The sequence below is a fragment of the Monodon monoceros genome, unplaced genomic scaffold (assembly GCF_005190385.1).
Source record: "Monodon monoceros isolate NGI ecotype Baffin Bay Population unplaced genomic scaffold, NGI_Narwhal_1 Super_Scaffold_2, whole genome shotgun sequence".
Classification (NCBI taxonomy): Eukaryota; Metazoa; Chordata; class Mammalia; order Artiodactyla; family Monodontidae; genus Monodon; species Monodon monoceros.
The window spans coordinates 98,437,873-98,452,089 of NW_021703776.1; the positions used below are offsets into that span (position 1 = coordinate 98,437,873).

A 14,217-nucleotide genomic window follows, 5' to 3' on the forward strand; every position below is an offset into this window, starting at 1 on the left:
GGACCAGCTACTCGGAGAGAGTTTGCCTCATCCACCAAAACACAGCCCTTCTGGGGGGAAGCTGGGCCACAGGGCCGAGTCTCAGGGGCCCTGAAAGCCCTCCAGGGAAACCTTGAGCGGAGAAACTCAGTAAGGGAAAGGAGCTACCTGGCCGGGCTATAGGGGAGCCCAGGTCTGGCATCTGGAGAGCCTAAAGCAGAATCCGCTTGAAATGCCCCTAATGACCTTATGTAATGATATTACATAAGCCTATGGTGTAAATCCAGGTCCTAGTATTGACCAAGAGCGTCCCTGCCATGAGGCTGACCTCCTCCTAGCCCGGAGCTCTGTTCTCTGTCAGGTAGTTGGGGAAGTGTTTCCGGCAATGCCCTGTCGTGAGGACCCCCAGCTTCTCCACCACCTGAGGCCACAGCACAGCGCTCTGCAGCCTTTCCCCAAATTACTGCTCCCAGGAAAGGATAGGATGTCACCCATCTGCAACAGAGTAGTCACCCCTGATTGTGAAATACAGACTTGTCTCTGGTTAACAAAACACCAGTAAGGTAGAGTAGTTTGTTTCTCCCACCCTAAGGTGGGGTGAAGCTCTCCACCAGGTCCTCGGAATTACTTTCCTCCCGAAGGGCATCTGCCGTGCTGTGACCACCCTATGCCAGGTCCCACCACAACTCCGAGGAGGGTTTTCGAGTCTCCTGGGGCAGAAAAAACGTTCACTATTGCAGACCAATTCATCCCGCTTCAGTCTGCCCATCCTCTCTCCCTCCAGATGCTGTGCAGAAGCCCCACCCCCACCCCAGCGCAGCCCGTTTCTCTGAACTGCACCCCCTGCCCTTCAAACCCACTTACCCCTCAAGGCACACTCAGCCCCATGCCGTTCCCCCATCTTAGGTCTCCCCACAAATAAACCCTAGAATAGGCACGTGCATGCGTGCGTGCAAACACACATGCACACACACACGCAGTTTTCACACACAGAGACACTAAACAAAACAGTCACGTTTGAATGAAGATAGCTCAGTTCTCAGCTGCTCCTACAGTCTCCTAAAAGTCAACTGTGCTTTTTCTTTGTTTACAGTCATGTCAAAGGTACTTTACTGTTTTAGAAGTAAGAAAATATCAATTTAAAACATTACTGTAGAAGAAAGGAACACGAAGAGACATTTCTGTTACTATCGCTGAGCTTTTTTGAACACTCTGATGTTTCTCCAGAGCTAGTTTCCCAGCCTGTCACGTGGAAGGCAAGAGCTCTGGGGAACACAAGTCGAGTCTGATCAGAGCTGTGCCGCTCGAGCCCCCTTCCCTCCCGGGTGGAGCCAGCCATCCCCTCCCAGCACCGGGAGCCTGCATTTCAGTGTGTCCTCCTCCAGGGTTGACACAGTATCTCTGTGAAGTTCCCTGCGATGGGTTGAAACGTGTCCCCTAAAGAGATAGGCTGAAGTCCTCACCCTGGGACCTGGGACTGTGACCTTATCTGGAAATTGGGTCCCTACAGATGCAGTCAAGTTAAGATGCGGTCACTGGGGCGGCCCTAGTCCACTATGACTGGGTCCTTCTAAGAAGAGAAGAGGGGCTTCCCTGGTGGCACAGTGGTTGAGAATCTGCCTGCTAATGCAGGGGACACGGGTTCGAGCCCTGTTCTGGGAGGATCCCACATGCCGCGGAGCAACTGGGCCCGTGAGCCATGGCCGCTGAGCCTGCACGTCCGGAGCCTGTGCTCTGCAACGAGAGAGACCGCGATAGTGAGAGGCCCGCGCACCGCGATGAAAAGGGGCCCCCGCTTGCCACAACTAGAGAAAGCCCTCGCACAGAAACGAAGACCCAACACAGCAAAAATAAATAAATAAATAAATAAATAATAAACTCCTACCCCCAACATCTAAAAAAAAAGAAAAAGAAGAGAAGAGACAGACACACACACACAGGAAAGGCCGTGTGAGCACAGGAGGCAGTGGTTGGACGGACGAGGATACAAGTCAAGAATCGCAAGCGTCGCCAGCAACACCGGAAGCTGGGAGGGAGGCCTGGAACAGACCCACCCCAGAGCCTTCGGAGGGAACGTGGCCCCGCCCACACCTTGATTTTGGACTTCTGGCCTCCAGAACTGAGAGGATAAATGTCTGCTTCTTTCCATCCTCCTTGTGTGGTGCTTTGCTCCAGAGCCCCTAGGAAACAAACACAGCGCCTTTGGTGAAGGAGTTCCGCAGCACAGACCCGGGCTGTTCAGCCCCCTACCCCGCCGCCCCCCGTGTGTGCACGGGAGAGGCCTGCGGGGCAGGGAAGACAGGCAGGCAACAGCCAGGCGATTCTCAGATACTGGGGCCCAGAGACGGGCTGCGCTGGGCGGTGTCACTGAAGCCTGTGATACAGGCTTTTGTCCCAGTTACAAGCCGGTTACAGCCGACAGCCACCCTTCCCTACCGACTCCCATATTCCCGCCTCAGGGTGACTCCATAATTCACCATCACTTCTGGAAAGGGAATATTCTGCAACCAATACACGAGCTTGCTTTCAGTTGCTTCCTGCTTTTTCTCAGGGGTCTGCCCCCTGGAAGTGTGGTTTGCTGCCTTGGGCCCAGGGGCAGGAACCCCTTTCCCTCTCCCTGGATACAGACACTCCTTAATACGGTGAGTGAATGTGACCACAGTACCCGGCTGGCCGAGAGCCCAGTCCAAGGAGGTGAGATCTCAGCAAGTCACCCCACCTTCCAGAGACCCCTCCTGACCCTCCACGTGCACTTCATTGCTGTTCACCCCTCATCCCATGGCCCTTCGCATGCTTCCCTTCCACACTGATCACTAGATCCATCCACTGAGCCCCTGAGGACCAGGAACGTTGAGGGTCCTCTCTGCAAAGACACCGAGCTTGGTGTTTAACTATACAGGCTCTAGGGAAACGCAAGTCAAAACCACAAAGAGGGCTTCCCTGGTGGTGCAGTGGTTGAGAGTCCGCCTGCCGATGCAGGGGACACGGGTTCGTGCCCTGGTCTGGGAAGATCCCACATGCCGCGAGCAGCTGGGCCCCATGAGCCATGGCCACTGAGCCTGCGCGTCCAGAGCCTGTGTTCCGCAACAGGAGAGGCCATAGCGGTGAGAGGCCCGCGTACTGGAAAAAAAAAACAACAAAATAAAAAACCACAAAGAGAGATCACCGCACACCTGTTAGAATGGCTACTATCAAAAGAACAGAAAACAACCAGGGTTGGCGAGGAAAAATGGAACCCTTCTGCACTGTTGGTGGGAACGTAAAATGTGCTTTTTTTAAAGTACAGGCTCTAGGATCAGACCACTGTGTTGCTTTCATCACATATGCTGTGTGACTTGTGCAAGTAACTTAGACTCTCTGAGCTTCTTTTACCTCATCAGAAAAACTTGACCAAGGACAACAATGCCCACTCATAGGGGGGCGGAAAGAAAAACAGAGCAACACTTGCAAAGCCCTTAATTTGTAGCGTACTTAGCACAGAGTATTGGACACATTTCAGTTTATAACTACTGTTACCATTCCCAGCATCGGACAGTGTCAGACACACAGGCAGGTACCGTACACATGTTTGTTGAATGAATGAAGGAAGGAAGGAATGACCTTGTTCAAATGGCCTAATTGCTCTGTGCTCAGTTTCCACATCTATAAAATGGGGATAATAATGGTAGTTATTGTGAGTTTTGGCTATGTTAATATATATGTAAAGAACTCAGGTCAGGCCCTGGCACATAGCAAGTATTAGGTAAATATTAGCTACCATTACGATTAGCGGTAATCACAACAACCCCTTTTCATACTGCCTACCCTGTCCCTCATCCCTCGATAGTTTCTTTTGGGGTGGCTGACGCAGGGAGGTGTAGTGCTGGGACCAGCTCGGTGAAGGGCTATGGGAGAAGGGAGTCCTGAATGTTCGATGCCTCGCTGGCAGAGGACCTGGAACAGGGCGCCCTGGAGATGTGAGTTCTCTCTGCACTGGCCCTGAGCTGGGTGACCTGTTCTCATCTCAAACTGTGTGCAAATACCTGATCCCCTGCAGCCCGGCGCCTCAACATAAGGTTTAGCACTTAAGGGTTCCCAGTTCCTCCTGGTTCCTCCCACCTCCTCTCGGTCTCTTCCAGTTGTAGCCACCTTCTGGACTCACCAGGACCCTCCTCCTGGCAAAGCCATCCCTGACTGTTCCAGCCCAGGCCCTCCCCCTTCTCTGAACTCCTCCAATACCTGTATCTTGAAGAATAGAATAGAACACCTGGGCCCAGACCACCACATACGATGGTCCAGGTGTTTTATGAAACTCAAGCCTGTCTCCCTTCTAAGGTTTAGGTTTGTGAGTCAGGGATCTTGACTTTTTCTTCTCCGGAGTGTCCCAGGGCACCCAGCGCTCTGGGCCCCAAAGCAACCAGCTGCTTGTCTTATATCTGGACTGTAGATGCCACAACGACAAGATCTTCTGTTCAATTCCCTACAACGTTTACGCAAGGCTGGTTGGACTCCAAAGCTCACCAGTCCTTCTGGGTGGAGGATTGCAATGCCTGTCTCCCTGCCTTCTGAGCTAGCCGGCCGAGCCGGGGGAACATCTGGAATCTTTCTGACTCAAGATTCGCAGGGATGTCCGGCAGGTCACTCTAACTGGCATGTTCTCGTCCAACCCTGCAGATGGAGAGGAAGGAGATACAGGAGGAGGCCACTCGGAAAGTTCTTTGTCTTACTAATTATGTGATAGGCAGACTTCACTAAAGCCTGGATTAAGGCTCTAAGTCTACCGACTTCATTTTGCTCTGATTCCATCGCTGCCAAACAGCCTCTTTATCACTAACTTAGTTTCCCAAGCATAGTGTTACCTAGAAGAAAAATAGGAACATTTAGAGCATCTGAGTATTTTCTGATACGAAGCGCACCGGCTGTGGGGTTTACAGGGATCTCCTGCTTTTTGAAAGTTCGAATTACAGCACTTCACTTTTATGAAAGACCTACATTAGTACCTGCTTCCGCTAACTGCAAGGAATCTGAAGAGGAGTTTTGCTTTTATGAAAAGTGAAAATAGCAGCCAGCATTTGTCTTGCCCTTATAGAGGCAGCGTACCCCAAGCAGTGAGAGAGACCCTGCAAAGCTCCTTCCTGGGAACCACACTCAGCATGCCAGCATCAAGCCACCATAGCTTTGAACTGTGTCTGTGAGCATCTGTGCTTCTTCTCTATCTGTTCTGTGCATCCATTAGCAAGATGTGTCCAAAAGTGATTGCTTCTCCACTTTACGATGTTTCAGCTTATGGAAGGTTTCATAGGGACGCCCTACTTTAGGATAGCTGGGGAAACCTGTATTTAAAACACACCAGGCTGGCTCCTTCGCTGACCATTTCCCCTCCTTCTCAAAGTGGAAAGGCAACAACTTAGGAATGGAGCACGTGTGTGCTTTGGGTGCCGGTTCATTGGTGTGGGTGCTTGAAGGAGCCAGCTAAGCCGTGGGGACGCCCGAAGCAGGCAAGAGGCCCTGTCCTCTGTTCACTACTGTCCTCTGTTCACTACTGTCCTCTGTTCACTACTGTCCTCTGACTCAGAAGGGCCGCCTGGCTCTTCATCTTTTCTGCCTCCTCCAGCACAATGGTCGTCACCAGAATGGCTGTGGGGCTGGGTCCCACCTAAGATTTCCCAGGTCTTGCATATTCAGACCAGTTGGACTTATAAGACTGGGATAGGAAGGAGGTGGGAACCCAGGAAAAGGACCAGGAGGAGGGGCTACCCACTTGCTCTTTGCTCCCATTCTTCAGGGCTCACTTTACAGGTGTCCTCATCCCGGGAACCTCCTTTGACTTTTCCTGAATTTGGGACGCCACTCCCAAAGCCCTCTGTGCTGGCCCTCACCCCGCACTCCTCACGTTTCCTGCAAGCTCTGTGAGGGCAGGGTCCTGTCTGTCTTGCTTACTATTGTTTCCCAGTGCCTAGCGCAGGGCTTGGCACATAGTAGGTACCCAATAAATACTTGCTAGGGTTATTTTTAGTGATAGTGCCATTAGAATTGGAAAAAAAGCCTCAGCCCTCATCAACACCAGCAATCTTTTTTTTTTTTTTTTGCAGTACGCGGCCCTCTCACTGTTGTGGCCTCTCCCGTTGCGGAGCACAGGCTCCGGACGCGCAGGCCCAGCAGCCATGGATCACGGGCCCAGCCGCTCCGCGGCATGTGGGATCTTCCCAGACCAGGGCACGAACCCGTGTCCCCTGCATCCACAGGCAGACTCTCAACCACTGCGCCACCAGGGAAGCCCCAGCAATCTTATTTTAATGAGAAAGCAGAGGCCCAGGAAAATGAGGACTCTGCCGCAAGTCCTACAAGAGGCTGAGGAAGGGTCAAAGGTAAGACTTCTGACTCCAAGTCCAACACGTTCCCCCAACATCCCACCCCTCCCAGTCACTGCCAGCCAGCCCAGCTCTCCTGCCAGTCTAGGCTGGGGAAGCACAGCTACAGAAACGTCTGCACCCATGATAAAGAGAGAACCTATGGGAAAGTGTGATGTGAAAGCAACCTTCATGTCACTAACATCCTTCCTCCTGCTGCCAGGCAGAGTGGCAGGTGGGGCTGCTGTTCTGAGATCCCCTTGGGAGAGCTGCAAACAGAGGCAGAGCCCTGGAGCTCCAGAGCCCTTGGTGGTATGCCGTCCCCATAGGAATGGCCAGGGGCACCCTGTCCCCTCTCTTTGCATTCCCTACAGTTCTAGCCTTTGACACTTGGCATGAGAAATGTATACTGATGTTTCTTCCTTGTCAATTTGAGCTAAAGGCAGGGAGCAAGATGGTGATTTAGCAATTAGCTGGATCACATTTTGATTTGATAAAGGCCATTACTGGCAGTTGGCTAAATTTAACTCACGCAGGATAGGAAGGGAAGGGGTGTCCGTGTGTGGATTAAGGTGGGTGAGTGGATGAGAAAAGTCTGGGGTTCCATCCCACCAACTCATTTCACAGCCCCAGAACCTTCAGATTGTAATTTTAATGAAACTTTCAGTACACAGATCACCATTCTTTCCCTCCCTCGTAGAGGTTCCTGACGCAGTCTTTGGTCAGGAGTGGTCCGGGAAGTGTCTGCTTTCCGATGGGGTCTCTGGGTGGGAGATTTCCAGGAACTCAGGCCTGAACCGAACCGTTCCCGGCAAGGATTCACCCTCAGCCCTGCTTTTGTCCCGGACTGTCAGAGCCGGTTGTCCCTTCCAGGCTTCTCCCCAGCAAGACAGAGAGGAAAGGAAAATGGCCAGAGGCTGTCCAGGCCGTCGTGCTCCTCCGCGCAGGAGATGTCGTCGGGCATGGGTCTCTGGAACCAGGGAACAAAAGAAGGCAAAGGCAGGGACCGGCCTAGAACGAGGCTCAGAAAAAGAGCGGGGATGCCACCACCTCCGTGGGAGTGGGCCAGACGGGAGCCAAGAGGTCAGATTCGGAGGTCGGGTGGGCGGCGCCGCCGTGGATGCGCTGGTGTCGCGCCAGGTGGGTCTTGCGGCTGAAGCTCTTGGCGCACTGAGGGCAGGAGAAGGGGCGGGAACCCGTGTGGACGGCCTGGTGGCGGACCAGGTTGGTTTTGGAGCTGAAGCTGCGGGCGCACACGGCACAGGCGTGGGGCCGACTGCCTGTGTGCACCGCCTGGTGGCGGCCCAGGTGCGACTTGCGGCTGAAGCGGCGGCCACACTGCGCGCAGGCGAAAGGCCTGGCGCCGCTGTGGGCCCTGGAGTGGGCCACCAGGTTGGGCCGCGAGCCGAAGCGGCGGCCGCACTGCGCGCAGGCGAAGGGCCGTTCGCCCGTGTGCACCCGCCGGTGCCGCGCCAGGTGCTGCCCGTGGGCGAAGCCGCGCCCGCAGTCCGGGCAGAGGAAGGACCGCTGGCTCGCGGGAGCGCCTGGGGGCGCCGGTGTGCTTCGGGGCGCGCAGGCCGAGGGCTCGGTGGCAGCGGCGGGGTCCACGGTGGCGCCCAGTGTGCACTCGTCGCACCCGAAAGGGCGCCCCTCGTCACGGTGCAGACGCTGGTGCATGGCGAGGTTCTTCTTCCAGCCGAAGCTCAGGCCGCAGTCGGAGCAGGAGAAAGGCTTGGGCCCGGGAGGGGACGGAGTGGGGGACGGGGCAGGGGACGTGGGCGAGGCGGACGCGTCGGGGGAGGATGGGGCGCGGCCGGCCGCCTCGTGGACCCTCTGGTGCCGCACCAGGTGTTGCTTGTGCGTGAAGCTGCGCGCGCACTGCGCGCACTGGTAGGGCCTCTCGCCCGTGTGGATGCGCTGGTGGCGGATCAGGTGCGTCTTCTTGCGAAAGCGCTTCTCGCACTCGGGGCAGGGGAAGGGCCGCTCGCCCGTGTGCGTCTTCTGGTGCGAGCCCAGGTGTATCTTCTGGCTGAAGCGCTTGCCGCACTCTGCGCACGGGAAGGGCCGCTCGCCCGTGTGCGTGCGCAGGTGGCGGGTCAGGTGGGCCTTCTTGCTGAAGCGCTTGCCGCACTCGGAGCACGGGAAGGGCCGCTCGCCGCGGTGGCTGCGCTGGTGCAGCAGCATGTGTGCGCGCTGCGTGAAGCTGCGGCCGCAGTCCGGGCAGGCGCAAGGGCCCTCGCCGCGGTGCAGCCTCTGGTGCAGCCGCAGGGTCAGCTGGTCGCGGAAGCGGCGCTCACACTCCCCGCAGCCATAGGGCTTCTCCGAGGTCGGAACCCACCCCGCCAGCGCGAGCCCGCCCAGTGCCCCTGGGGCCCCCGGCTCCAGCTTATAGGCGGCGGCCAGAGGCCCCAGGTCAGGTGCGGGAAGGGGGCTGGGGAGTAATGACAGATGCTGGGGCCATTCCACCTCCTCTCCTGCCTCGTGATCTTCCGCCTCCACCTTCACCTGCCGAATCATCCACTCCTCCCCTGAAAGATCAAAACAAGGCGAGTCTGTTAAGCCCCACATTTATTTATGCGCCGTTTATCTGCCAATACGACCACCACTTCCTGGAGCCCTGAAGTCGAGCCTCTGCTCTTTCCACTGGAAATTCCTGGGAATGACCAAACCCAAAGATCACTGAAAGTCTGCCTCCCGCGCTCTGCTGCGGGGACGCTTTCGCCCCGGTTTGCCTGCCTCCCTGCCTCTGGACTAGCCTCCCCGTACTCTCCCTCAAGGTTCAGTCCTCAGGTTCCTGTCCTGGCTCATATGTCCACGTGGCCCCCCAGATCTTTCTGTTCTGGAACCTCAACCTCTCATCCCCAGTTGAGCAACTCCCCTGTGTGTCCTGCGAACTGGTTACAGCTCAGCAGGCTTACCGCCAAACACCCCACCTTCCCAGATCTACCCCGCTGATGTCAACAGTAGGTCTACAGCCTCCTTCTCCCAGCGGGCTGGACTTGGAACCTTGACCTTCACCTTTGACGCCCCCCTTGCTCTCTAACTCCTCCCCAGTGGCCACTGAGTACCCCTGCATTCCTTCCTGTGGTTTCTCAAAGTCTCCCCCTGCTCATATGCCCTTCGCTGCTGCTTCTAGGGCCAGGTGGGAAATCCCAGTTTAAGAAGAGGATTGAGTTTACAGGACTTGGAGGACCGATGGATGGTGCCACCGCTGGAGAAGCAGGGAGGGCCCTCTTAGGGAGCAGGTTGGAGATGGGTTCCCCTGGAGCTTTGCCCACTCTTGGGCACTGCAATGGCCCAGCCAAGAGGAAGGAGCTCAGGACCCAGACCGGGAGTGTCCCCTTGGGTTCTCCTCTGCCACTAAGCAGCAGTGTGACCATGGTTGAGTCACTTAATCTCTTTGAACTAAGTGTGTTAGCTTGCTTAGGCGTAAAGGTTGGACCAGTTCATGGTTCCTAAATCTGGTGCCATGTCATCATCTCCTGGGCAACTTTCACAAAATGCATCTATGGGAGCCGGGCCCGTGAATCTGTTCTCTTTCTTTCAAGCTCCCAAAGTGATTCTTGTTTGAGAACCTTTGTACCGGCTGATCGGAGGTCCTGTCTGGCTCTAAACGTCTGTAATAGCCTGAGCCTTGGTTACATTCCACGTGCAGTATCACAATTAGATTTACTCCTAGTTTCCTTTATCCGTCCATCAGCTCCAAACAGCTATTTATCGTACTGTGATATCGCTTTCATTTTCACTGTGCCACTCTTCTACTGAAGAACCGTCAATAGCTCCCTATTATGTAGAGGATAAAGCAAGTTCTAGCTGCATCTGAGGCTCACGCCAACCTAGTCCAACTCTCTTAATACTCCCAGGCATAAACCCCTCACTTCAGGCAAGCTGGTCTTCTGTAACCCCAGTCACATGTCAACTTCCCTAGTTCGAAGTCTCTTAGCCTAGAATGTTTTCCCATCCTCCACCCTCACCCTCATCTGAGCTGGAGTCTACACCTCTCTCAATATGGAGCACAAGTCAACAAAATCTTTGACAAATCCAACGCACGAGGATCTCATAAAAACACTTAAGTGTTGACACTTTTACACTTCCTTGTGACATGCCTTTATTGTAATTTGTTCTTTTCATTCTTTATTCTGGCTCATATTGGTATCAGATTTCAGTTTCTGGAGGGCAGACATCTTGTGTTCTGTTTCTTTATGCGTCTAATAAAAAGGAGGATTGCCACCATGTACTGAGTGCCAACTGCAGATGAAGCCCTGTATACACTCTCTCACAAACCTTCACGAAAACCCCTGTGCAGAAGTGAGTCTTATTTCTCGTGAACAAGCTGAGGCTCCTCTAGCCTATCCAAGATCACTCAGGCAAAAATTGTGGAGCAAGGATTCAAACCAGGACTGTGTCACTCTAGAGCCCCTCTCTTCCCGCTCTACCTAACACAGCCTGGACCTAGTGGGCACGAAACAAGCCCTTGTGGAATAAGTGACATCACTCAAACAGAAGGTGATAAAGCTGGTGGTAGTGGAAGGAAGTGACGGGTAGGACTGTGGAGAGAGAACGAACTGTTCGATCGCCTTGCGTATGGGGGAGATGCGTCAAATACAACAGATTCTCGGAGCATGTGCGTAGCACCGAGATCAGTGGAGATTTGGGGGAAGGAGCATGTCTGGGGAGAGACAATGAAAAGGTTGATCAATGCCATATGTCTTCCTGGGAATCATATTTCAAGTTGTCAATAGGAATGAACTTTGGGGGAGACAGGCTGGGAAGTTAAGGCTTCTGGAGGATGTTGAGGTGAGAGTGTGTTTCTCTTTGGTGGCCAGCCTCTCTGATTCCTGTTGTCTGTGGATGTAGAATTCCCTCCGCGTGCTGAAGCTCTACAGCAGAAAGGTGCCAGGGCCTGATTCATCTTGGGTTGGTAGGGCCTGGGGGGGCTGCCTCCTCAGATAGCAGCTCGGGAGCTGGCAGGCCCCTGCTCCCTCCGCCTGGCCCCCTGGTGGGATGGAGAGCTGGGAAGACTCACCTGGGCAGGAGCCCATGGGCTCAGCCTTCCGTGGTGCACATGCCCGGCCTCCTCTGCAGGGAGCTTCAGCTTGTTCAGTGGGGGCACCTTCCTCTGGTCTGGGGGCCTCACACCCTGGCAGAGAACAGGCTACCTCAAGGATGCCGCAGACATCAGAGGTGGACAGAGCTCCCCACTGGCGCTAGGAAGCAGGGGCTTTTGACACCCCGGTCCCAGCCCCACCGGCAGGATTGCATCCCACATCATACCTGCAGGGGCTGAATTCCCAGCTGCCCCAGGGCAGCCTCAGGCTCCTTCAAGCAGGGCAGCTGCTAAGGCCGTGCAGGTTGCAAGAGCCACAGCTGTGAGGAGTTTCTGGAATATGTGTGTGTAAGATAGTGGAAGCAAGGAAGGGTCCCTGCCCTGAGGCTTACATGAGGCTCCTAGGAGGGGAGATGGGGAACCTCCCAGCCACCAGATGGACTCCAGTTCCAAGGCAAATCATTAGAGGAGATCAGGGTGTCAGAAAGCCAGGTCCACGCCTGCCTTAGGCATCTTCTCCCCGTATCTGCTTAGCTGCCTCCCTCACCTCTTTCCAATCTTACTTTCCCAATGAGGCCTACTTTCACCCCACTATTTAATCCTCCAGCCTGCCCCACCCCTACCTGCAGTGGTCTCAGGCTCCCTCACCCTGCTTTACGCCCCCAAAGCACATAGCCTCTTCTAACACGGGTTATAAGTACACTTATTTCTACATTTGCTGTCTGTTGACCCTCTGCCCTCACTAGGATTAAGCTCCTGGAAGGTAGGGATCTTTGTCTCCTTGGTCACTGAGGTATCCTGAATATCTAGAATAGCATGGAGCACGTAGTAGGTGCTCAGTAAACACCTGATGAACAAAGGAAGGAAGACTCCGCCCTGAGCCACCTTCCCTGGTCCCCACTTACTTACCTGAGCATTTGCCCAGCGCTCTCTCTTCCCGGGGAGGGGACATCTGTTCCTGGGCATTATGGGACTCTTCCCCAGGCTCACTTTGGGGGGCCATCTCCGGCTGTCCCACAGAGAGTCCTGTTACAGGCAAAAGGATGGGTCCAAGTAAAGCACAAAGTACAGAAGAGGTGATCAAAGATGGGGGGGGTCTTCCCCTTCCCAGCCCACCCAATGGGTTTTCCCCATGTGCTCAGGAAGGAAGGGTCTCTAACTAGGACAAGGGACAGCCAGGCCCTGCAGTGGCTTGGCCAGGTATCGACCTCAGCCCCCTTGCACTGCGTCAAGGACAGGCAACAGAAGGAAGAGAGAATAGATTTAAATATCCTGGCGTTCTGTGAGTACTAGCACAACCTCCAACGTGGACCAGGCATTCTTCCTGATGAAATCCAAAAGGATGCTGCCCTAAAGAAAGGCTCCTCGGGTCTCCGGGGTATCAGGGTGGCAACCTCCTGAGGATGCTCTGCTGCCTGAATTAGGGAAGCAGCAGGCGTAGTATGCTCTCGAATCCTCCTATTCCCCTGCCCCCCATCCAAGTTCCTTCAGTTCTGCTGGCTCACCCAGGGACCTGAGGGCCTCGAAGGTCTCTCTCATGGCAACCCAGGATAACTCCTCCTGGGGATCCGGCCACAGACCCTAAGGAGAAATGCAACCTTGTTCAGATTTTTCTCAGCTTCCACCTGGGTCCTGGCTCTGCCCAACCTCTCCCCGTCAGCTATCTCCAGGAGCTCCAAAGGTGATGTCCTCAGGTACAGGTGAGGGAAATGAGGGAACGTGGATTTCAGAAAGCAGAGACCTTTGAAGGTGGACCAAGGCGAAGGCCTTGAAGCCGTTTCTGCAAGCTAAGCTCAGGTCAGCTCTGGAAATCAGCCTGCCACCCTCACCTGCAGGTCTCTCAGAGCCAGCACCGGCCCTTCAGCGCTCCCCACCCCCCAGGGCCCTTGCCTGGGGGTGTCAGGAATCAACCGATTCTCTGGGGAGAGGGTGGAGGGTGGGAGACCAGAGGGGAGAGCGGGGAACTTCGTCTCCTAGGCCCTCCAGCTGTCATTGCAGGAGCCGGTGAAATAGGAACCAGCCTAGGGGCGGAGGTGAGTATCACTACTGGGCAACTGGTGGGGAGGCCCTCGGAGGAGGGTCCTCACCGGAGGCAGGAATAACTCTAGCTTCACCTTCCCCAAGCCATCGCCCCTCCCCCGCGGGGCTTTCCCAGGCTTGGACACCCGGCCCTCGCGCCGCCTTCGCGGCTCCTCCTCCAGCGGGTCCCCTGCCCCTCCCCCAGCAGACTCCCCTCCCCCCCAGTCTCTGGCAGCCTTCCCTCCACCCTCCCCTCTCCCGCTCCCTCCGCCTTCCGCCCTCTCTCCCCACGGAAGCTGGCTGGCTCTCCAGCCCTGCCCCCTGCCCCGCCCCTCCGGCTCCTCCCCCTGCCCACAGCCTGCCTGCCAACCCCTCTCGGCCCCCTCGGGTCTGCCCTCCGCAGCCACCGCCCCCCTGACCCTCAGCTGGGGCAGCCTCCGCGGCAGAGCTCCCTCCCCTCCCCAGGCTCAGGGCCGCCTTTCCCTCCCCTCCTGGTTCTCCCCCGGCTCCTTCCCCTCCCCGGCCGCAAACCCTCTCCCTTCCTTTCCCCCTCCTCTTTTCCTTCCTCCCCAGCACCGCCCTCCTCCTCCCGGCTCTCCCCTCCCCTCTCCCTCTCCTCCCCCACTCTGGTTTCCTTTCCTCTCTTCACCTCAGTTCCCTTCCCCCCCCCCCGCCCCCCAGCCCTCCTCCCCCGCTCCCCCCCCCACCCTCTCCCTCCCTCCCTCCCTCCTCCCTCCCTCCTTCCCTCCTGCAGCTCTCCTTCCCCTCCGAGGCCCCGTCTCCCTTCCCCCTCTGCCTCCCCTGCGGGCTCTCGCTTCCCTTCCTTCCTGGTCCCCCCTCCCC

The 14,217-nt window shown here is 55.9% G+C and overlaps 1 protein-coding gene across 14 annotated transcripts in view; it reads right to left on the reverse strand.

Annotated features, from left to right (window-relative positions):
* Positions 1-6,941: 6,941 nt before the first annotated feature.
* Positions 6,942-14,217, reverse strand: part of ZNF467 (zinc finger protein 467) — an 8,481-nt gene continuing 1,205 nt past the window's right edge. The window contains exons 1-6 of one of the 14 annotated variants that reach the window (XM_029234013.1): positions 13,185-13,561; positions 12,861-12,936; positions 12,265-12,381; positions 11,583-11,688; positions 11,335-11,448; positions 6,942-8,836 (exon numbers count right to left, since the gene is read on the reverse strand). In XM_029234013.1, the coding sequence (XP_029089846.1) occupies positions 7,332-8,836; positions 11,335-11,350 (1,521 nt within the window). In that variant the 5' untranslated portion in view covers positions 11,351-11,448; positions 11,583-11,688; positions 12,265-12,381; positions 12,861-12,936; positions 13,185-13,561 and the 3' untranslated portion in view covers positions 6,942-7,331. Of the gene's footprint in view, positions 8,837-10,057; positions 10,517-11,144; positions 11,189-11,334; positions 11,449-11,582; positions 11,689-12,264; positions 13,562-14,217 lie in introns of those variants that run through there. The other 13 variants (XM_029234001.1, XM_029234006.1, XM_029234002.1 and 10 more) reach the window with 13 other exon arrangements.